General features: G+C 48.2%; 2 protein-coding genes across 2 annotated transcripts in view; both read right to left on the bottom strand.

Moving 5' to 3' along the window:
- LOC127575709 (autophagy-related protein 16-1-like) overlaps positions 1-13,959 on the bottom strand; it is a 68,543-nt gene extending 54,584 nt beyond the window's left edge. The window contains exons 1-3 of the mRNA XM_052025694.1: positions 13,837-13,959; positions 6,127-6,205; positions 3,256-3,340 (exon numbers count right to left, since the gene is read on the bottom strand). Coding sequence (XP_051881654.1) covers positions 3,256-3,340; positions 6,127-6,205; positions 13,837-13,939 — 267 coding nt within the window. The 5' untranslated portion in view covers positions 13,940-13,959. The remainder of the gene's footprint in view (positions 1-3,255; positions 3,341-6,126; positions 6,206-13,836) is intronic.
- Positions 13,960-18,354: 4,395 nt separating this feature from the next.
- LOC127576113 (cGMP-dependent 3',5'-cyclic phosphodiesterase) overlaps positions 18,355-23,636 on the bottom strand; it is a 194,406-nt gene continuing 189,124 nt past the window's right edge. The window contains 1 exon segment of the mRNA XM_052026499.1: positions 18,355-22,314. Within this exon segment, the coding sequence (XP_051882459.1) occupies positions 22,092-22,314 (223 nt within the window). The 3' untranslated portion in view covers positions 18,355-22,091.

The following is a 23,636-nucleotide window of genomic DNA, read 5'->3' as shown; positions in this document are numbered from 1 at the left end:
CCAGCATTTCCTATTTTTTTTAATTTCAGGTTTTTTCAGCATCTGCAGGTCCTTGGACCTTCAAATCCCACGGAGTAGTTGGGTTGTTGCAATTTTCCACCAAGGTTCCCAGCCCATCCTCGAGACCTTCTCTCTCTCTGGCTCATAATCACTTGGTATTGGTATTGATATTGGTTTATTATTGTCACTTGTACCGAGGTACAGTGAAAAGCTCGTCTTACAAACCGATCGTACAGGTCAATTCATTACACAGTTCAATTACATTGAGTTAGTACTTCCTATGATCAAGCTTGGAATTGAGCGTGTTTCGGGAGTCCGAGGTCAGACATGGGAATTTGTCCAACGTGTTAATGATGTTTGCCAACCAGGGAGCTAGTGTCCTGGGAGAGGACATCAACATTCACAGGTATCGGTCAGCCTCCACCTCCAACCTTCCAAATGATGCCCAGCCTCGGGAACACTTTGGGGAGAGAAGTCCTTTGTGGTGGGACATCCAGTGGTTAGAGCCACTACCTTACAGCCCCAGAGACCCTGGTTGGATCCCGACCTCCGGCACTCTCTGTATGGAGTTTGCACATTCTCCCTGTGACCGCGTGGGTTTCCCCCCAGGGGCTCCAGTTTCCTCCCACATCCCAATGACACGCAGGTCGGTGGGTTAATTGGCCACTGTAAATTCCTCCTAGTGTGTGGGTGAGGGGTAGAATCTGGGAAAAGTTGATGGGTTACAGAGAAGGAAGCCATAGTGTCATACAGCACGGAAACAAGCTCTTCAGCCCAACTCACCCATACTGACCAAGATGCCCATCTAAGCTAGTCCCATTCACCTGCATTTGGCCCATATCCCTCTAAACCTTTCCCATCCATCTGCCTGTCCCAACTGTCTTTCAAATGTTGTTAATGTACCTGCCTCAACCACTCCCTCTGGCAGCTCGTTCCGCACACTGCCCACCCTCTGGGTGAAAAAGTTGCCCCTCAGGTCCCTGTTAAATCTCTCCCCTCTCACCCTAAATCTAACTTATCTAATTGAACCTATGCCCTCTAGTTCTTGATTCCCCAACCTTGGGGGAAAAAGACCGTGACATCCACCCTATCTATGCCTCTCATGATTTTATACACCTCTATATGGTCACCCCTCAGTCTCCTACATTCCAAAGAATAAAGTCCCAGCCTGTCCAACCTCTCCCGTAGCTCAGGCCTTCGAGTCCTGGCAACATCCTGGTAAATCTGGGGGAATGGGACTGAAGGGATTGCATTGACTCAATGGGCCAAACGGTGAGAGAGAGCAAGACACGGAGGGGGTTTGAAAACCAGGACGAGAGTTTTACAACACAAGACATTTCTGGACCAGGAACCAGTGTAGGTCAGAGGGCACAGGACGAGGGACTTGGCAGCAGGGATCCAGATGTCCTGAGGTCTACAGAGATAGAAAAATACGAACATACTAATTAGGAGCAGGAGTAGGCCTCTCCGCCCCTCAAACCTGTTCTACCATTCATGGCCAAACTCCACCCGTTGACCTTTCACCCCTCACTGATCGGGAATTGAGCTCCCTCACCTGAAAACTATTCACAGATTCTGCTTCCACTGACCTCAGAGGTTCAAAGACTCACACCCCTCAACTCTGCATTAGATGACCTCCCTTAGTTTTGAACAGTGACCCTTGGTCCTAGATTCTCCCACAAGAGTTCACACTCTCTCCACACTCCTCAGAATTTGCGAGGCAAACCTAGGAGACCTTCGGAATAGTTGGACATAGAGGAGAGACAGGCAGCAAGGGTCAGGGATTCGGGGGCAGTATAACTGAGGCCTAGGTGTAAACATCACCAATAACCTGTCCTGGTCCAACCATGTAGATGATATGGCCAAGAAAGCACACCAGTGCCTCTACTTCCTCAGAAGGCAAAGGAAATTCAGCATGTCCCCTGATGACCCTCACCAACTTTTACAGATGCACCATAGAAAGCATCCTATCCGAATGCATCACGGCTTGGTACAGCAACTGCTCTGCCCGGGACCACAAGGAATTGCAGAGAGCTGCATACACAGCTCAGTCCATCACGGAAACCGCCCTGTCTATACTTCTCGCTGTCTCGGTAAAGCAGCCAACATAAGACCCCTCCCACCCCAGACATTCTCCCTTCTCCCATCTCCCATTGGTAGGAAGATAGAAAAAGTTTGAGAGCACGTACCACCAGGCTTAAGGACAGCTCCTCTCCTGCTATAATCAGACTCTAGAACAGATGTCTTATACGATAAAGATGAACTCTTGATCGGTCAATCTACTCCATCATGGCCCTTGCATCTTATTGTCTACCTGCACTGCACTTTTCTCTGTAACACTTTATTCTGCATTCAGTTTTCCTTTTGTCCTACCTTGATGTACTTATGTATGGAATGATCTGTATGGATGGCATGCAAAACAATGTTTTTCACTGCATCTCGGTATATGTGACAATAATAAACCAATTACAGCAAATGTTAGGGGTGCACAGAAGCCTATTTTGCAAATGCATCTCAGAATTTGGACCCTGTGTTGTCACTGGACAAACTGCCAATGTTTCAATGCAGGAGTTGCTCTCTCTGCAATACGGTGGTAATTGTAGCTTCATTTATTGTAATTGGGATTTCAGTTGGAAGGTGGGAACTGCAGGCTGTTCCCACCAGTTAGAGGATTCATTGAAATCTTGAGAAAGATTTAAGCTTTCAGCTCTAATCAACTTTTAATAGTTTTTACCATGAGCTAAACATTTACTTGAAGCCCAGGGATTTAAAATAAGTTGATGGTTTCTAAGAGCTTGGATTTAATTTCACATGAAGTTCCTCCTTAAAGAAGCAACTGGAAAGAAGGTGCAAGTGTTGAATAACTTTTCCTCAAAGCAACGTTCTGAAGACAGGCTGGTTTACACTGTACGTGACAACTGATTCCACTGAATGGGTCTCAGGAATTGTGAGTGTGTGCGCTATTGGTGAGTAGGCATGTGTGGAAAGGATTCCAGGTGCCGAAGAAAAGGTGGATGGGGAGAGGAGGAGGGGGGCAGACGGGGGGGGTGGGTGTGGATGGTGGGATCAATGGATAAAGAACATCGGATTACAAGCTGACAGAGCGAGTGAGCATTAGAGTTTGGATGAACAGGGAAAATGGAGGCGGCAGAGAGCTGGATGGAGGGAGAAATGAAAGGATGAGGGGGAGGAAGGAAGGAGGGAAGTGGGAGGGGGCACAAATGAGGGAAGGTCCAGCCTCCATCACAGACTCACCTCGCCGTTGATGAGCTGCAGCTTTGAGATTTCCTCCCGGTAACGTTGCTGCTGTGATTCTCTTGTCTCGGGTTCAGGAGAGGGACTGAGAGAAAAACCGGGGAAACTGCATGAGATCCGAGGCATTCCCAACCCGAATCCGACCTCCCAACAAACCAAACGCTGGCTGCCTTCCTCTCCCTCCTGTCTCCTCCCCTCCCACTTCCCAGCTTCCAGCTCCCTCCCCTCTGGATCTGAGGTCCCCCCCACACATTTACCCCCCCCGGTCTCAGTTTTCCCTCCCCCCCCCCCCCACCCGTCTCCCCTGCCCCCATCAATTCTCTGCAGCAATGCAAAATGGTGCCGCAGTGAAACAGAGACCAACCTGCATTTCTGTAGCACCACGCACCACCTCAGGGCGGTCCCAGAGCTCCTCCCAGACAGCCCGTCTGTCACAACGCAGCAAATGCAGGAGACGACTTGCACAGCAAGATCCCACAAACATCAGGGTGATAACCTCAATGATATTGGCCCAGTAATAAACATGGCCCCAGGACGCTCCCCTCCACGATTCTACACTCAGACAGCAGCCCCGAGATCCTTTATGCCCACTGACAGAGCAGACGAGGTCCTGGAGTAATGCCTCATCAACACTTGGCACCGCCAACACTGCGGCACTCCTGCCGAGGGTGCCGGAGGCAACAGCCTGCATTTTGGTGCTCCGGTCTCCAGTGTAGGTCTTAAACCCGTAACCTTCTGACCCAAGGCAAGAGTCACATTGTCATGGATAACAGGAATGGGGGGAAAGAAGCCTCTACTTCCTCAGGAGGCTAAAGAAATTCAGCATGTCCTCCTTGACCCTCAATGCACCATAGAAAGCATCCTATCCAGATACATCACGGCTTGGGACGGCAACTGCTCTGCTCGGGATCGCAAGAAACTGCAGAGTTGTGGACACAGCCCAGCACATCACGGAAACCAGCCTCTGTCTATACTTCTCGCTGCCTCGGTAAAGCAGCCAACATAATCAAAAACCCCTCCCACCCCGGACATTCTCTCTTCTCCCCCCTTCCAAACGGGCAGAAGATACAAGGCATGTAAGCACGTACCACCAGGCTCAAGGACAGCTTCTATCCTGCTGTTATAAGACTGTTGAACGGTCCCCTAGTACGATAAGATGGACTCTTGTCCTCACAACCTACCTCATTGTGACCTTGCACCTTATTGTCTGCCTGCAATGCACTTCCCTGTAGCTGTGACACTTTACTCTGCATTCTGTTATTGTTTTTACCCTGTACGACCTCAATGCACTGTGTAATGAATTGATCTGTACAAACAGTATGCAAGACAAATTTTTCACTGTACAAGTGACAATAATAAACCAATTCCAATACCTCCTCTGGCAGCACATTCCAGATATCAACCCCTCTCCGTGTTAAAAAAAACTTACCCCTCAGATCTCCTTTACAATTCCTTCCTCTCACCATAAACCTGCGTCCTCTTGTTTTTGACACCCCGACAATGGGAAGAAGATTCTACCTACCCTATCTATGCCTCTTACGAAATTATACACTTCAATCAGGTCACCCCTCAACCTCCTTCGCTCCAGGGAAAACAAGCCCAGCCTAAACAACCTCTCCCATAAATAAGGTCCTCCAATCCAGGCAACGTCCTGGTGAATCTCCTCTGCACTCTCTCCAGTGCAACCACATCCTTCCTATAGCGTGGTGACCAGAACTGCACACAGTCCTCCAAGTGTGGTCTCACCAGTGTTTTGAAAAGTTGCAACGTAATGTCCCAACTCTTATATTCAGCGCCCTAACCCATGAAGGAAAGAATGCCAGATGCCTTCTTCACCACCCTATTGACCTGTGTTGAACTTTCAGGGAACCATGGACTTGGATCCCAAGGTCTCTCTGTTCACCAACATTCCTTAGTGCCCTTCCCTTTAGTGTATACGTCCTACCCCTCCTTGACTTCCCAATATGCTTCACCTCACACTTCTTGGGAAAGAGAGGCAGAGAGACAAAAATAGGAGGTCCTTTCCCTTGCACATTCTCCTCCAATATACCATTCACAGAGAAAGGTCCCCTGTGAATGCCCCAACTCAAACCAAGTCTCCAACACTTGTGTTCACTGTCAAACCCTGGACCCACACCGTGATTATAGAATTCAAACCCTTCTGTGACCTCGGCCTCTATCTCCTCCTGGCTACATCTGCCCATCATCCCCCACCTCACCTGCTTCCACCCATCATGTACCAGTCCTTGTCTCACCCCTCCCTCTCACCTCTTTGTACCTGCCCCTCTCCCCTCTCAGTCCTGATGCAGGGTCTTGACCCCGAAACACCAACCATCCCTCTGCCTCCACAGATGCTGCCTGACCCGCTGAGTTCCTCCAGCAGTTTGTTTTTTGCTACAGATCCAAGTTGTTGTTGTCAAGGTCAGCAAGACTGACCTGGCTCTGGGTGAAACCATCTCATAGGGTCACAGAGAGATACAGCACAGAAACAGGCCCTTTGGCCCACCGAGTCCGTGCTGACCATCAACCAGCAATTTACACCAATCCTAGAGTAAACCCATTTTATTCTCCCCACATTCTTATCAACTCCCCCAGATTCTACCCCTCACCCACTCATTGGGGGGCAATTCACAGCAGCCAATTAACCCACTGACCCCACACATCTTTGGGATGTGGGGGGAAACCCACACGGTCACAGGGAGAGCGTGCAAACCCCACACACAGACAGCGCCGGAGGTCAGGATTGAACCTCGGTCTCCGGAGCTGTGAGGCAGCAGCTTTACCCACTGCACCACTGTGCTGCACCCCACCTCATGTTACATTTTAGTCACCATACATCTTCAACACAGAAAAATAGGTCGGCCAATGTACCTGGAAACATAGGGAAAATAGGGATTACGTTTGCCCCACCAGTGTTGAAGGAAGTCTGATTTCTCCAGGAGCTGGTTGTCTATTAATGAAATAGAACAAAAAAAAACACCATCAGCCAAGGCTCAAAGCCCCGAAGTTGGGACATCAGTCATCTCACAGCTATGGCGAGTTCCGGGGCCAATGTTTATCCCTCGAATCAGCACATCACGGAAACCAACCTCCCCTCCACAGACTCTGTCTGCACTTCTTGCTGCCTCGGTAAAGCAGCCAGCACAATCAAAGACCCCACCCACCCCGGACATTCTCTCTTCTCCCCCCTCCCATCGGGCAGAAGATACAAAAGCCTGAAAGCACGTACCACCAGGCTCAAGGACAGCTTCTATCCCGCTGTTATAAGACTATTGAACGGTCCCCTATTGCAATAAGATAGACTCTTGACCTCACAATCTACCTCATTATGGCCTTGCACCTTATTGTCTGCCTGCACTGCACTTTCTCTGTAACTGTGACACTTTATTCTGCATTCTGTTATTGTTTTCCCTTGTTCTACCTCAATGCATTGATGTGATGAAATGATCTGTATGGATGGCATACAAAACAAAGTTTTTTTTTAAAATGTAGCTTGGTACATGTGACAATAATAAACCAATTTACCAATCACTGGACAGATTACCTGGTCAGAATCACCCTGGCGTTCGTGGGAGCTTGCATTGCAAACCTGGTAGCTTCCTTTCACTACGTTACAGTCATAGTGTCATACAGCAGAGAAACATGCCCCGAGGCCCACCACGGTACATTAACAACAACACTCAGACAGGTACACAGATGGGAAAGGTTTAGAGGGATATGGGCCAAATGCAGGTAAATGGGACTGGCTTAGATGGGCATCTTGGTCAGCATGGGCTAGTTGGGCCAAAGGGCCTGTTTCCGTGCTCTGCGACTGTTTGAGCCCTGGGGATCTAGAGAAAAAAAAACTTAGTATTAAGTGGCAGAGGGATTGGGGAAAGGACGGATGGAACAAGGAGAATATATCTGATGGGGCAAGACTAGGGTTGTCATGGAGATAAGCTGTCGATGAAGCCATCTGATTATCAGTCAATTTTTCAGTGTTATTTGTAGATTATCTAAAAATACATGTCAGGAAACAATAACAACACAACAAAGCACTTCTCATGCTTGTGACCATCTCCTGTAGAGTCTGTCGCCTCATGAAATTCAGCTGTTGGCCAATTTGCATTTGGTCATAGATACAGCAAGGAAACAGGCCCTTCAGCCCACCCTGTCTGTGCTGGCCCACACCCACCCATTTACACTAATCCTACATTACTCGGTAATCTGTATTTATCTCGGTACAGATTACAGTTACAGAGAAAGTCCAGTGCAGGCAGACAATAAGGTGCAAGGCCACGATGGGGTAGATTGGGAGTTCTAGAGCTTATCATACAAGGGGTCCGTTCAAGAGTCTGATAACAGCAGCGTAGCTGTCCTTGATCCTGGAGGTGTGCATTTTCGTGCGTCATCAATTCCATTTCATTCTCCCCACATTCCCATCAACTCCCCCCAGATTCTACCCCTCACCCTCACACTGGGGGCAATTTACAGCAGCCAATTAACCCACCAGCCCACAAACCTTTGAGAAGTGGGAGAAAAGCCACGCGGTCACAGGGAGAACGTGCAAACTCCACACACAGACAGCGCCGGAGGTCGGGATCGATCCCATGTCTCTGGTGCTGTGAGGCAGCGGCTCTGTCCACTGCACTACAGTGGTCCACTGTAGCAGAGTGAATTGGAGAGGGGTGGAAGGGGGTTGAAATGAGCACAGACTCCAACATGGACCAGGTGGTCTGATTACATGCAGTGGGTCTATTTAATGGAATCATTTGGTTCTGCTGTGCTTCAGGGAGACCAATAGGACATCCCAGGGCGAGTGGTAAAATTCAAAGCAGAAAATAGAACATGGAACAGTACAGCACAGGAACAGGCCCTTCGGCCCACCATGTCTGTGCTGACCATTATGCCAACTTAAACTAATTGGAATTGGTTTATTATTCACATTTATCAAGGTACAGTGAAAAACTTGTCTTGCATACCATTTGTACAGATCAATTCATTATGCAGTGCACTGTGGTAGTAAATGCCGCTATCGTATCTGCTTCCACTACCACCTCTAACAGAAACGTTCCAGGCATCCACCACTATCCATGGGAAAAAAACTTGCCCTGCACATCCCCTTTAAGCTTACCCCTCTCACCTTAAATGTATACCCCCCTAGAATGTGACATTTCCATCCTGGGAAAAAGACTCCTATCTCTGCCTCTCATAATTTTATAAACTTCTATCAGGTCTCCCCTCAACCTCCAACTCTCCAGAGAAAACAACCCAAGTTTGTCCAACCTCTCATTGTAGCTCATACCCTCTGATCCAGGCAGCATCCTGGTGAACCTCTTCTGCACCCTCCACATCCCTCCTGTAACGTGGGTAGATCAGGAGGAGAGAGAAAGGGGACAGAGGGGGAGCAGGTTACCAGGTGTTCACGCCATCAGGTTGTAGACAACCCAAGTGGAATAAGAGGTACCAGTCATCTAGTTTGTCCCCTTTTCCTCTCTCCCCCTGATCTACCCAGTTCTTCCTACACCCACCTCAGCCCCCGTCCCCTCATTTCTTTCTCCTCCTCCTCCTCCCACTCCCTGCCCATCGCCCACACACCCCTCCCACTGGGTCCCCTCCCCCCACCCCGTTCACTTTATTACATACTCCACCCTCCTCTCCTATCAGATCCCACCATCTGCAGCCCTGTGTCACCTCCACCTCCCGGCCTCTGTCACTATCTCCACTCTCCCCTCCTCCATCTGCCCGTCACTCCTCCTCACCTGGATCCACCTGTCACCTGCCAGCTCTTGCTCCCCCTCACCTTCTTATACCGGCCATCTCCCCTCTACCTTTCAGCCCAGGTGAAGGGTCTCAACCCAGAACGTCAACTGTCCATTTCCCTCCGCAGGTGCTGCCCGACCCGCTGAGTTCCTCCAGTGCCTGTTCTTTTTTCATATCGGTGAATCAGATGGGTTTATAACAATCCGGTAGTTTTGTTAATAATGACTAGTTTTCTTAAATAACTCAGATCATTAACTGAATTTTGTTTCTGTTGTGGAATTTTAGCACTTGAACTATTTTGCGATGAGATGCAATGATAGAAAACACGGTCTAACTTGTTTGGCCCACATTCCACCAGTTTGAGATGATATGGTTTCATACCCGGGTAGAAACGAAAGCAGAGAGGCAAGTCAAAACTGCTTTATGCCGTCTCATTCCGACCCCGTCCTCAAACCTAGTACTTCTCATTAGGGAGACATGGTCAAACTAATTATGAAGTTGAAGTCAAGTTTATTGGCATGTCAAAGTCAAAGTTGAGTTTATTGTCAGATGCACAAGTCCATGTGTGCACAGGTGCAATGAAAAACTTACTTGCAGCAGCATCACAGGCACAGAGCATCAGATAAGCAGCATTCACAAGAAAAACATGCATTAAACGTAAATTATACACAATTTTTACAAGGAAGAAAGAAATAAAAAAGCCCATTTCAGTACAAAGTGGTCAGACTTTTGCTAAACTCTAGTGGTTAGTGTTATGGACTCAGTGAAAGTCCCTTTAAGATAGAGAGTGTGTGTGTATGTGTGTGTGGGGCGTGCTTACGTCAATAGAAGATAAAGGACATAATGACGTTGTTGAAGAAGTAAGAAGAAGAAGAAGGAGGAGGAGAGAGAGAGAGAGAGAAGGGAGAGAGACACCAGCCTGCTAGTGTTCGCTATCGATGGATGAGAAACAATAACTGTGTTTGCCACTGAAACCCATGTATGGAAGTTGGAAGTAATCCGGTGGAGTTCACTTTGTTGCTGACCTGTAGAAGGAAACAGGTATTTGTGTGTGGACGACCACGATTCGGATGCTTTTCGGGGTGAGGAAGTCACTACCGAGTAAACACTGGAGTGTCGTTTGGGTTCCATCGTGGAACATTTGGATTTCGTATGTACTCTTATGTTCTCTACATCTACGTCTTATCTTCTGACAACGGTGGTTGTTGAAGAAGCCCTTGCTCATGTTTCACCTTATGGCTTGCGGAACTGAACTTTAAGAACCATTCCGGAACTGGGAGTTTTGGACTTTGCCACACACACACACACACACACACACACACACACACACACACACACACACACACACACACACACACACACACACACACACACACACACACACACACACAAAGAGTTTAGTTTTGGGGTTAACGTTCGAGGTTTAACATTTTTTGAATTCTAACATACTAACATTTTTACTTTTATTTTACGTATTATCATAAGTAGTAATTAATAAAATAGTTTTTAACACTGAATCATGCTCAGTGTGTTTCTTTTGTTGCTGGTTCGTGACATTAGGGTTGTGCCAATTGGTTCAAGAACCAAATGGTTGAAGGGAAGTAGCTGTTCCTAAACCTGCTGGTGTGGGTACTTCAGGCTTCTGTACCTCCTACCCGATGGGAGCTGTGAGAAGATGGCACAGCCCGGATGGTGGGGATCTTTGATGATGGATGTGCCCCAGTACAGTGAGGTACAGGTACAATGAAAAACTTGCTTGCAGCAGCATCACGGGCACGTAGGTACAGACAACACACGGAATATGAATTATACAAGAGTGAAAAAAAATGTGTAAAACATGACATTAATGCAGCAATTAGAAACAAGTCCATGGTAATGCACATCAAGCTTCAATACCAACAACCTCCAAAAATCAGTTCAAGGACAGCTTCTATCCCACTGTTATAAGAGTATTGAATGGTCCCCAGTACGATAAGACGGACTCTTGACCTCACAATCTACCTCGCCATGGCCTTGCACCTTATTGTCTGCCTGCACTTTCTCTGTAACTGTAACACTTTATTCTGCATTCTGTTATTGTTTTCCCTTGTACTACCTCAATGCACTGACGTGGTGAAATGATCTGTATGGATGGCATGCAAAACAAACTTTTTCACTGTACCTCAGTACATGTGACAATAATAAATACCAACAATTTACCAGTGTCAAAAAAAAAGGTTGATATTTCTTTGGAAAGTAATTTGACACGAGAAATAGAATTAGAAATTCCAGGAAATCCTCAGCAGGTCATACTGTGTCTGTGCTGAGACAATCAAGCCGATATTTCAGGCCATTGACTTTTATCCCCAATTTCTCCCAGTCCCAATGAAAGGTCATTGGCCTGACTCATTGACTGCTTCCCTCTCTGTGGATACTGTCCCATGTGCTGGGTGTTTCCAGAACTTCATGCCAAGATGCAGAGGGAGAAAAAGCAAGAACAAAGGTTTGAGTAACAGAGGAAGGCAAGAGGGATTACAGATGGAGCCTACAGGGCCCAGCATCACCCTGGGAAAGGGAGCAGAACGCCCCATAGCGAGAACTTCCAATATGCAGTTGATGTAAAGTTCAGAAGAGCAAAATGCATTCCCATTGAAACACAAATTTTCACTAGGATTAACTGGGTACTAGACAGAGAGAATGATTCCCCTACCTGGGGGTCATAGTCTTAGTATAAGGGACAGAGATGAGAAGAAATTTCTTTACCCAGAGGGTTGTAAACCTTTAGAATTCCAGTCATGGAATCATGCAGCTCTTCAGCCCAATTGGTCCATGCCGACCAAGGTGCTCATCTAAGCTGGTCCCATTTGACTGCATTTGGCCCACGTCTCAAGAGGGCTGTGGAGGCTCAGTGAGAGGATATTCAAGACAGAATCCATGGATTTCTGGACACTAAGGGAATCTGGGAATATGGGGATTGTGCAGGGAAGTGGTACTGAGGTAGATCAGCCTCGATCATAGATGGGTAGGCAGTCAGAATCTTTTTCCCAGGGTAGAAATGTCAAGTACTAGAGGACGTGCATTTAAGTTGAGAGGGGGAAAGTTTAAGGGAGATGTGCAGGGCAAGTTTTTATTTATAAACACAGTGGTGGGTGCCTGGAAAGGGCTGTCAAGGGTAGTAGTGGAAGCAGGTACAACAGTGGCTTTTAACAGGCTTTTAGATAGACACATGAATGTGCAGAGAATGGAGGGATATGGAGATTGTGTAGGCAGAAGGGATTAGTTTAGTTAGGCACTTAATTACTAGCTTAACTAGTTTGGCACAACATTGTGGGCCGAAGGGCCTGTTCCTGTGCTGTACTGTTCTATGTCCTACTGTATTGAATAGCAGAGCAGGAAAGAGGGGCTGAATGGCCACCTCCTGCTTCTCCCTCACCTGCCCCCAGTACAGAGGATGAATACAAGTGGGACACGACATTGGAAGAGGCGTGAATAAATGACTGCCTCACTTGGACTGGGTGGGACCCTGGACGGTGGGAGAGGAGGGGTTGAAAGAGCAGCTCTGGCATTTGGCACACAGCTTTGACATGTCAAAGTCGGGCTTGCTGTTCTCAGCAGCCACCGTGGTGTGACTGCAATCAGCAGCTCCGTGTGAGGAATGTCAGGTCCACAGTCGTGCTGGGCCTCTCCGTGTGTACAGCAGACAGGGCACCAGCCCTGGGCTGCAGGGGCTGAGCTGGTACCCAGTACCAGAGCACTGGGGTACAACAGCTCATTGCTCAGGATTAGTTCTACTGGTTCCAGACTTGAACGGGGGACTGTGCAGCTTCCACCAGTCGATTCACCACCTCAGGACCCTGCCGCTGCAGCTGCACGAAACCCGCAGCCGATTTGCGCACAGCAAGCTCCTGCAGAAGTGACATGGCACTGACCGGATCTTCTGGTGCAGTGATGCTAGTTCAGGGACTGGTGATCTGGTTAACATCCAATGTAAAGAACATGTCAACAGCGCACCACCCCTCCCACAGTGCGGCACTCCCTCAGCACCACCTCGCTGGGGACACTGACAGCAACTACAGGATGTGCTGCCTCAAGAAGGCAGCATCTATCAGCAAAGATCCCCACCATCCGGGCCATGCCATCTTCTCGCAGCTACCATCGGACAGGAGGTACAGAAGCCTGAAGTCCCACACCACCAGGTTCAGGAACAGCTACTTTCCTACAACCATCAGGTTCTTGAACTGACCTGCACAACCCCAACCCTATCTCAGCAACAGAACACTACAGACCACCTCTTGCACTACCTGTGTTGCCCGTGTCATTTTCTTTTGCACTATTGTCTTGTTTTTGCACACTTTTTTCTTTATTGTCTTGTGTAATTTATATTCTGTGTGCTGTCTGTACCTACCTGTGATGCTACTGCAAGTTTCTCATTGTACCTGTACCTCACCGTACTTGTGACAATAAACTTGACTTGACTCCCTCACTACGACCTCCCTGTCCCTGCGGCGCTCCCTCACCACCACTTCCCCAACCCCCGCGGCGCTCCCTCGGCACAACTCTGCAGCATCGACCGAAACTTCCAACCACCCAAGACCAACAACACTCACTCCACACAGCCCCTGCACACGACATCTGACGTGTCTGTGCAAAAATCCCCTTCGTGGCTCTGCACAACTGGTGAACGCAAAGCCAAAGGTAAAATGCACAGACGAATAAAAGGTTTAAAAAACAACACCGCCCTGCCCACACCAAGGTAACTCTGTGGAAAGTAGTCTGATGAGTTTAATCTACAACTACACTGACGTGTGGACTCTCTCCCCTCCCTCGCCCGCCCAGGGTCAACAAAGAGCAGAGCCTCACAGGAGATGATGATGGCCTGGAAACGCTGCTTCTGGTTGCGGTCCCTCTCCCGGAGCTGCCAGGAGATGTTCGCTCGCCAGCAACCGGGAGCTCCCACCGCCATGGCTTCAAGTGACAGGCGGAATTGGCAACAGTGGGTTTGTTACAGTGCGGCTGACGTCACGGCGCGGGGGGGGAGGGAATCCCCGAGCGCGTCACGCCGAGCCCGGGGGAATACCCCTCTCCCCTGCACCCATGCAACGCAGCTTAACCGCTGATAGGAACCGAATTTACCACATGCACCGTGCTAAATGCAGATCATGAACAGGGTCTGGAGGGGCGGTGGTGCGGGGTGGGGGGGAGGTGCTGCACACTGCATTGCAGAGTGCCCGCTTCACCTGCAGGTTGGTTCGGTCTGGAGTGACGTCCTGAAAAAAAATCGGGCGGTTAACCCTTGGTGTTCCTCCAGCCCTTTATTTGCAAGTGACTCCTGTCCAGCAGCAGGCGGGCGGGGGGTGGTGGTGGTGGTGGTGGTGGTGGTGGTGGTGGTGGTGGTGGTGGTGGTGGTGGTGGTGGTGGTGGTGGTGGTGGTGGTGGTGGTGGTGGGGGGGGGTGACCACCGAAAACAGGAGCAGGAGCGTTGTAATCAAAACCGGTTGGGACTGCAAGTTGCTGCCTCATAGCTCCAGCGACACGGGTTTGATCCTGGCCTTGGGCGCTGTCAGAATCAGAATCGGATTTATTATCACTGACTTAATATGACATGAAGTTTGTTGTTTTGCAGCAGCAGTACTGTGCAAAGATATAAAAATCTATAAGTTACAAAAATAAATAAATAATGAATGACAAGGTAGTGTTCATGGGTTCATGGACCGTTCAGAAATCTGATGGCGGAGGGGAAGAAGCTGTTCCTGAATCGTTGAGTGTGGGTCTTCAGGCTCCTGTACCTCCTCCCTGGTAGTAGTAATGAGAAGAGGGCATGTCCCGGATGGTGAGGGTCCTCAGTGATGGATGCCGCCTTCTTGAGGCACCGCCTCTTGAAGATTTCCTCGACGGTGGGGAGGGTTGTGCCCGTGATGGAGCTGGCTGAGTCTACAACCCTCTGCAGCCTCTTGCGATCCTGTGCATTGGAGCCTCCGTACCAGGCTGTGATGCAACCAGTCAGGATGCTCTTCACTGTACATCCGTAGAAAGTTGTAAGAGTGTTTGGTGATTCTGATTTTGATATATGTGCAACCCATGAGACCAATCCCAACTAATCCCATCTGCCTGCATGTAGTCACTATCCCTCCATTCCCTACCTGTTCATGTGCTCTTAAACATTCCCCCCCTCCCCCCCAACAGTGTCTTCCAGGCACCCACCACTGATGGAAATGTGGGGAAAATAGATTACAGGGAAAATTAGTTGTGGAATGGAATTGCTCTGTGAGCTGGCATAGACCCGATGGGCTGAATGGTCTCTTTCTACACAGTAAGAAAATATATGGATACGGAAATACTCTGAAGGTGAGGCAGCATCTGTGGAGAGACAGTCAATGTTTCAGGTCAACTGCCTACGGTAAGTGTCTCCTCTGAAAGATGGGTGGGCACTGTTGGCAGTGCAGCACTCCTGCAGCACTGCACTGTCAGCCTAGCTTTTAGTGTGGAGGTTCCGGAAGCAGGAACTGAACCCCCGGCCTGCGGCTCAGAAGCACGAGTGCTACGTTTTTTGAAACTGGATCAGAAATGATTCAGAGGGATTGAAATACAGAACTAACAATAGGAGGTGTTTGCTTCCATCAGAGGTTAATTTCATAGGATCATACAATTGTTAGATTACAAAAGATAAGATAAGATTTCTTTATTAGTCACATGTACATCGAAACACACAGTGAAATGCATCCTTTGCGTTGAGTATTCTGGGGGCAGCCCGCAAGTGTCACCACACTTCTGGCGCCAACATGGTATGCCCACAACTTCCTAACCCGTACGTCTTTGGAATGTGGGAGGAAACCGGAGCACCCGGAGGAAACCCGCGCAGACACACGGGGAGAACGTGCAAACTCCTGACAGACAGTGGCTGGAATTGAACCCGGGTCGCTGGCGCTGTGAAGTGTTATGCTAACCGCTACACTACCGTGAGGCCATTTGGCTCATCACATCCATGCTGGTTGCTAGTAAAGTTATTATGAAAGTTAAATTGGACTAAGAGGACATTCAAACCCTCAAATCTTACCTGCCACTCAAGGCTGATTAGAGTCATAGTGGGACAGCCCAGAAACAGGCCCTTCAGCCCACCACATCCATGACAACCTTTTTGCCCATCTACACTAATCCCATGAGCTGGCACTAGGACCGTATCCTTCTATACCTTGTCTATTTAAGTGTCTGCCTAAATGCTTCTTAACACAGTAAGTGTATCTGATATCACCACCTCCTCTGGCAGTGCGTTCCAGATATCAACCTCTCTCTGTGTAAAACACTAACCCCTCAGATCCCCTTTAAAACTCCTCTCACCTTAACCCTGTGCCCTCTTGTTTTTGATACCCCTACCATGATAAAAAAGATTCTGCCTATCTCCCCTATCTGTGCCTCTTAGAACTTTATCTACCTCTATCAGGTCCCCCCTCATGCTCTATTGGCGCCGGAAACGTGGCGACACTTGCGGGCTGCCCCAGAACATTCGACGAGAAAGCTCCATTTCACTGTGAGTTTCGATGTAAATGTGACTAATAAAGATATCTTATCGGGCAGGCACGGTAGTGTAGCAGTTAGCATAACGCTATTACAGCGCCAGCGACCCGGGTTCAATTCCGGCCACTGTAAGGAGTTTGTACGTTCTCCCCGTGTCTGTGTGGGTTTCCTCCGGGTGCTCCGGTTTCCTCCCACATTCCAAAGACGTATGGGTTAGGAAGTTGTGGGCATGCTATGTTGGTGCCGGAAGCGTGGTGACACTTGCAAGCTACCCCCAGAACACTACACAAAAGATGCATTTCACTGTGCGTTTCAATGTACATGTGACTAATAAAGATCTTGTCTCGTCTTATCCAGGGAAAACAAGCCTGGCCTGTCCAATCTCTCCCCATGACTGAACCCTCCGATCCAGGCAACATCCTGGTGAACCTCCTCCGCAACCTCTCCAGGGCAACCACATCTTTCCCATAATGCAACAATCAGAACTGCACACAGTCTTGCAAGTGTTACCTAACCAGTATTTTGTGAAGTTGTAACATAATGTCCCAACTTTTACATTCTATGCTCCAATCTATGAAGACAAGCATGCCTCATGCCTTCTTCACCATCCAATCTACCTGTGTTGCCACTTTCAGGGAACCATGGACTTGAACCCCAAGGTCCCTCTGTTCACCAACATTCCTTAGTGCCTTACCATATTCTGTGTATGTCCTACCCCTATTTGACTTCCCAAAATGCCCAACTTTCCATCTGATCTGTATCCCGCTTTAGCCTGAGGCAACGTTTCTCATTGTCCACAAAACCACCAATTTTCCTGTCATCTGCAAACTTACTGATCATATCTCCTGCACTCAAATCCAAGTCATAAGTATATATCACAAACAGCAAAGGTCCCAGCACCGATCACTGAGGTACATCACTGGTCACAGGCTTCCTCTCAGAAAAGCATCCTTCCACTACCAGCCTCTGCTGCCTGTCACAAGGCCAATTTTGGATCCAATTAGTCAGCTTGCCTTGGATCCTATGTGTCTTAACCTTCTGGACCAGGTGAAGGGTCTCGACCCGAAACATTGACTGCGTGCATTGCCATCTTCTCACAGTTCCCATCGGGCAGGAGGTACAGAAGCCTGAAGTCCCACACCACCTGGTTCAGGAACAGCTGCTTCCCTTCAACCATTCAGTTCTTGAACCAACCTGCACAACCCTAATCACTACCTCAGTATGGCAACACTATCCACTAAAATAAACATTTTTTTGTTCTAATTGTGTTCTTTCTTGTAAAAAAATGTGTATAATTTATGTCTAATTTATGCTTTTCTTGTGAATGCTGCTTATCTGATCCTATGTGCCTGTGATGCTGCTGCAAGTAAGTTTTTCTTTGCACCTGTACACACATGGACTTGTGCAGATGGCAATAAACTTGACCTTGTCTTTATCCATTTCCCTCCACAGATGCTGCCTGACCCGCCAAGTTCCTCCAGCATCTTGTGTGTTGCATGAGGAGATATTCCTTTACTCAGAGAGGGGTGAATCTTTGGAATGCTCTATCCCATGAAGACTCAGTCAGTGAGTATCCAAGACAAGAGTAGATAGATGTTTGGATACTAAGGGAATTGAGAGATACGGGGTTCGAGCAGGAATAGAGCATTGAGGTAGGAAACATTCAGCAGGTCATCAGCATCTGATGAAGCATCTCATGACTCAGACGTTAATCCTGTTTCTCTCTCCGCAGATGCTGCCTGACCCACTGAGTGTTTCCGACTCTGTTTTTATTTCAGACTTCCAGCGTCTGCAGCGTTTTGATTTTCAATAATTTGGGGGTTCTCAGTAACAGAAGCACGAACGAGAGGATAGAGAACACAAAAACATAATTTATTGAGAAACATAAATGTTTAATATTTACAATAATCAGACTACCCGGATTGTGCCGAGTGATATGTAGATAAGCTTAGACATGTCCCATGGCAATGGCTCTTATTCCACAGTGATGTGCACTCTACAGGATGTCTTGCAGGAAGCCACCAGCACTCTGCTTGCTGTCTCTCAGTGCCTTTGTTACCGCGTGGGTGACGCTGGTTAGGAGGGGCGAGTGGCTTCACTTGTTTCTGTACCGGGAACAGAGTTTGTTTGGAACAGCTCTCGCGTCCTGTCAATGTTACTCAGCCACAGACAATGGAAAAGCAAGAGGGAAGCTCTTACCGCGACTGGACTTTCTAAAGCACAAAAGCCCACTGAAGGAAGGCTGGTGTGACACGTGAACAGGTGCCGTCTCTATAAAACTGGCCACAAAAATACCGTGGTTACAAGAGAAGCTGGAGATTCTGCAGTGAATGACTCACCACCTGACACCCCAAGGTCTCTCTACCGTCTACAAGGCACAAGTCGGGAGTGTGATGGACCCTCTCCACTTGCCTGGGTGAATGCGGCTCCAGCTTTCAAGAAGCTCTGCACCACTCAGAACAAAATAACCCACTTGACTTGACACCCCATCCACCCCCCCAAACACCCCCTCCCTCCACCACCGGCGCACAGGGGCTGCAGTGTGCACCGTCTACACAACGCACTGCAGTTACTCACCCAGGCTACTCCGACAGCACCTCCCAAACCCACCTCCTCTCCCACCCAGAAGGACAAGGGCAGCGGGTGCAGGGGAACACCACCACCTGCAGGTTCCCCTCCCGGTCACACACCGTCCCGACTTGGAAATATCTCGCCGTTCCTTCACCGTCACTGGGTCTAAATCCTGGAACTCCCTCCCCAACAGCACCGTGGGAGCCCCTTCACCAGAAGGACTGCAGCAGGTCAAGAAGGCAGCTCACCTCCACCTCTTCAAGGGGCAATTAGGGACAGGCAATAAATGCTGGCCTTCCCAATGACACCCAGGCCCAATGGAAAACAAACCTTTTCCTCTCCAGGACTGTGAAGCAACTCAGTGGAATTTATTTCCTGTTTAACAAGAGCAGATGGAAATTTATCAGGACGCAGATGTCTTTAATCCTAATCAGAAAGATGCACACACACTCTACGTCATCACAGTAACCACGGCCAAGGGTTGGATGATGGGCAGACCATTCCATCGAGATCACAAATGCTGTGATTGTGTCTGTGCGCCGCGTTTCAGTGGGAAGGAGCGATCCGCCTCTCTGGGAACTGGGTGAGGTGGGCTGTGTGCCACACAGTGACAATAACGTCAGTGGGAATGCTGAGAGGAGAATCTCGCCCAGTGATACATACCCGGGGCAAGGAATCAGAGGCTGGAGGAGGTTGGCAAGGACCTGGAGTAGTCTTACAGCATGGAAACAGGCCCTCCGGCCCAACTCGTCCATGCCGACTGTCTTGCCCAGTGAGCTAGTCCCATCTGCCTGCGTTTGGCCCATGGCCCTCTAAACCCCTCCTATCCATGGACTTATCTAGATGAATTTTAAATGTTGCTAATGTGCCCGCCTCAACCACTACTTCTGGCAGCTCATCCAATTACGCACTACCCTCTGTGAGAAGAAGCTACCCCTGATGTCCCTTTTAAATCTCTCGCCTCTGATCTTAAACCTATGCCCCCTTGTTTTTAGCAGCCCCTCGCTGGGAAAAAGACTGTGCCCTTTCACCCTGTCTATGCCCCTCATAAATAATTGTGGAGACACAGACAAGGAGCAGCCACAACCTCGGTAGAGGTAAAGCAATCTCAACCTAAATACCCCCAAAGCCCCCACATGGTGCCCTGGTCTACCTCAGCACCCTGGTTGCCCATCCTTCTTGTGGCGAATTTGACTACCCCACCTGTGGATGTGACTGTACACACCATTACCCAGGGTTGGGATATCACCTGATTAACAAGTGACTAGGAGCTGTCAAATTATCATGCAAACCCAAATGTCCATCACCAACGAACACAAGAAAATAGGAGTAGGAGTAGGAGTAGGTCCCCAGGTCCCTCAAGCCTGCCCTACCATTTCATATGATCACAGCTCATCTATGCTGGCCTCAACTCCCTTCTATGCCATTTCTCCATAACACTCAATTCCTCGATCTACCCCTCCTCTTAAAACACTTCTAATGATCCAGCTTCCATCACCCCCAGGGGCAAAGAATTCCAGAGATCCATCACCTTCTGCAAGAAGATATTTCTACATACGTCAGTTTTAAATGACTGCCCTTTATCTTGTAGTTATGTCCCCTTATGCAAGGCTCTTCCCCAGTGAGAACATAGAACAGTACAGCATTGCACAGGCCATTCGGCCCACGATGTTGTACCGATCTTGATGCCAATTTATACTAAATGTCCTCCTCCTGTGTATCATCCACATCCCTCCATTCCCTTCATATTCATGTGTCTGTCTAAAAGCCTCTTAAACTCCACCAAACTGCCTGCTTCCACCGCTACCCCTGGCACGGCCTTCCAGGCATCCACTACTCTCTGTGTAAAAGAAACTTGCCTGTCACATTGTCTTTAAACTTTCCCCCCTCTAACCTTAAAAGCATGTCCTTTGGTGTTTGACATTTCTACTCTGGGGAAAAGATTCTGACTGTCTACCCTATCTATGCCTCTCATAATTTTAAAAACCTCTATCAGGTCTCCCCTCAACCTTGAACGCTGTATGGAGAACAACTCAAGTTTGTCCAACCTTTCCTTATAATCCAGGCAGCATCCTGGTGAACCTCTTCTACACTCTTTCAAAGCCTCCGCATCCTTCCTGTAATGGGGCGACCAGAACCGCACACAATACTCCAAGTGCGGTCTGACTAAAGTTTTATACAGCTACAGCATGATTTCCTTACTCTTATACTAACACCCCTACCAACATCTACTCTGTCAAACCCCCCTTAGGATCTTATATGTTTGAATAAGGTCATTTCTCTCTTCCAAACTCCAAAGAATACAGGTCCAAATTATTCAGTCTCTCTTGGTGGAACAACCCTCTCATCCCAGGATTCCCAATGGGAATCTGCTCCTGAATATCCTTGACCCAGTGGAGAGGGAGAAGTGGCAAAGGTGGGGAGGTGGGTCAGGCTAATTTCCCCTGGGTGACCATTTTAACTCAATTTGGTTAGCTCTCTGTAACCGCCAGCTCATCCCAAACCCCGGCTCCTACCCCCACAACGAGTCTTCTTCCCAGTTTGCTCCAGTGATCCCATACTTTCTGTGTCCAGAAACACCTTGATTTTAAAATGAGGCCTCCTGTTTGGGTGTCACCCCCCACCTCCCTCCCCTCCAGAATCCCCGCACTCCTCCAATCCTTGCCTCCCGTCACTCCACCAGCAGCCCGGTCCCTGATCTCCGAACTCCCTCCCAAAACCTTCCAGCCTCACTGTCGTTCCCTTCTCCAAATTTATCCCCCTTCTCACCAAGCCGAAACTTAACTCACTGATAATTCTGTTCGATAAAACCCTGCATTGCCTGGGATATATCTTGTGAACTATGCCGAATAGAAAGTCAAAAGAAGTCCGGCAAAAGGAAAATGTGTGAGAGAGAATGCCAGTGACAATTAATAATCAGGCCCTATAAAAATCACATTTAAGGATACCAATGTTTGCAGATTTCAGATGCTTCAATGAATTTTTTTTGTATTTTTTTGTTCTGTTCGTTTAAACTGCAATAAAAATAATTATTATTGATTAGAAGTGGTTTCTCTGACCACTGGGAGCTTGGTCGTCGAGGATGTGTCTGCTGAGGTCAATTGGGAGTCTTCATTCTCACTGAGAAAGTCCAAAGTACTGTTGCTTGGAAGCCCTGTGAAGGTGAATTTAGGGGACACTTTAATCCATTGATCTCGATTCTCTTTTACTTGCTGGTAAAGAGGTTCCGCCTGCGGGAGGATATCCATCAGAAGCCTAGAGAGAGAAGAGAAAGTCACAGAGATGTACTGCACAGTAGGCCCTTCAGCCCATCACAGCCCTGCTGACCTTGTTGCCCATCTATGCCAATCACATTTGCCCACATATCCTTCTGTGCCTTGTTGATGTAAGCATGGGTCTAACTGTCTCCTAAACGTAGTGATTTATCTGATTCTGCACCCTATCTTTTCTTCTTATTATACTACCTCGATGTACTTATGTTTGGAATGATCTGTCTGGATGGCATGCAGACAAAAGCTTTTCACTGTATCTCGGTGCATAAACCTCAGCCCCACTCCTGGCTACATCAACAGTGCCGAGGTTGAGAGGGTTGAGAACTTCAGGTTCCTAGGAGTGAACATCACCAATAGCCTGTACTGGTCCAACCACGTTGACGCCACAGCCAAGAAAGCTCACCAGCGCCTCTACTTCCTCAGGAGGCTAAAGAAATTTGGCATGTCCCCTTTGACATTCACCAATTTTTATCAATGCGCCATAGAAAGCATCCTATCTGGATGCATCATGGCTTGGTACGGCAACTGCTCTACCTGGGACCGTAAGAAACTGCAGAGAGTTGTGGACACAGCTCAGCACATTACAGAAAACAGCCTCCCCTCCATGGACTCTGTCTACACTTCTCACTGCCTTGCTGAAGCAGCCAACATAATCAAAGACCCCACCCACCCAGGTCATTGTCTCTCCTCCCCTCTCCCATCAAGCAGAAGATACAAAAGCCTGAAAGCACGTACCACCAGGCTCAAGGACAGCTTCTATCCCACTGTTATAAGACTATTGAATGGTTGCCTTATACGATGAGATGGACTCTTGACCTCACGATCTACCTTGTTATGATCTTACACCTTATTGTCTATCTGCAATGCACTTCCCTGTAGCTGTGACACTTTACTCTGTACTCTGTTATTGTTTTTACCCTGTACTACCTCAATGCACTGTGTAATGAATTGATCTGTATGAACGGTATGCAAGACATGTTTTTCACTGTACCTCGGTACAAGTGAGAATAATAAACCAATACCATTGAGCAGAAGATACAAAAGCCTGAAAGAACGTACCACCAGGTTCAAGGACAGCTTCCATCCTGCTGTTATAAGACTATTGAACAGTTGCCTTTTATGATAAAGTGGACTTTTGACCTCACAATCTACTTCGTTATGACCTTGCACCTTATTGTCTACCTGCACTGCACTCTCTCTGTAACTGTAACACTTCATTCTGCATTCTGTTATTGTTTTACCCTGTACTACCTCAGTGCACCGTATAATGAATCGATCTGTACGAACGGTATGCAAGACAAGTTT

This window comes from Pristis pectinata, chromosome 11 (genome assembly GCF_009764475.1).
Source record: "Pristis pectinata isolate sPriPec2 chromosome 11, sPriPec2.1.pri, whole genome shotgun sequence".
In the NCBI taxonomy this organism is placed as follows: Eukaryota; Metazoa; Chordata; class Chondrichthyes; order Rhinopristiformes; family Pristidae; genus Pristis; species Pristis pectinata.
Note: the sequence above shows the minus strand (reverse complement) of the source record. Positions and strands in the feature narration are given on the sequence as shown.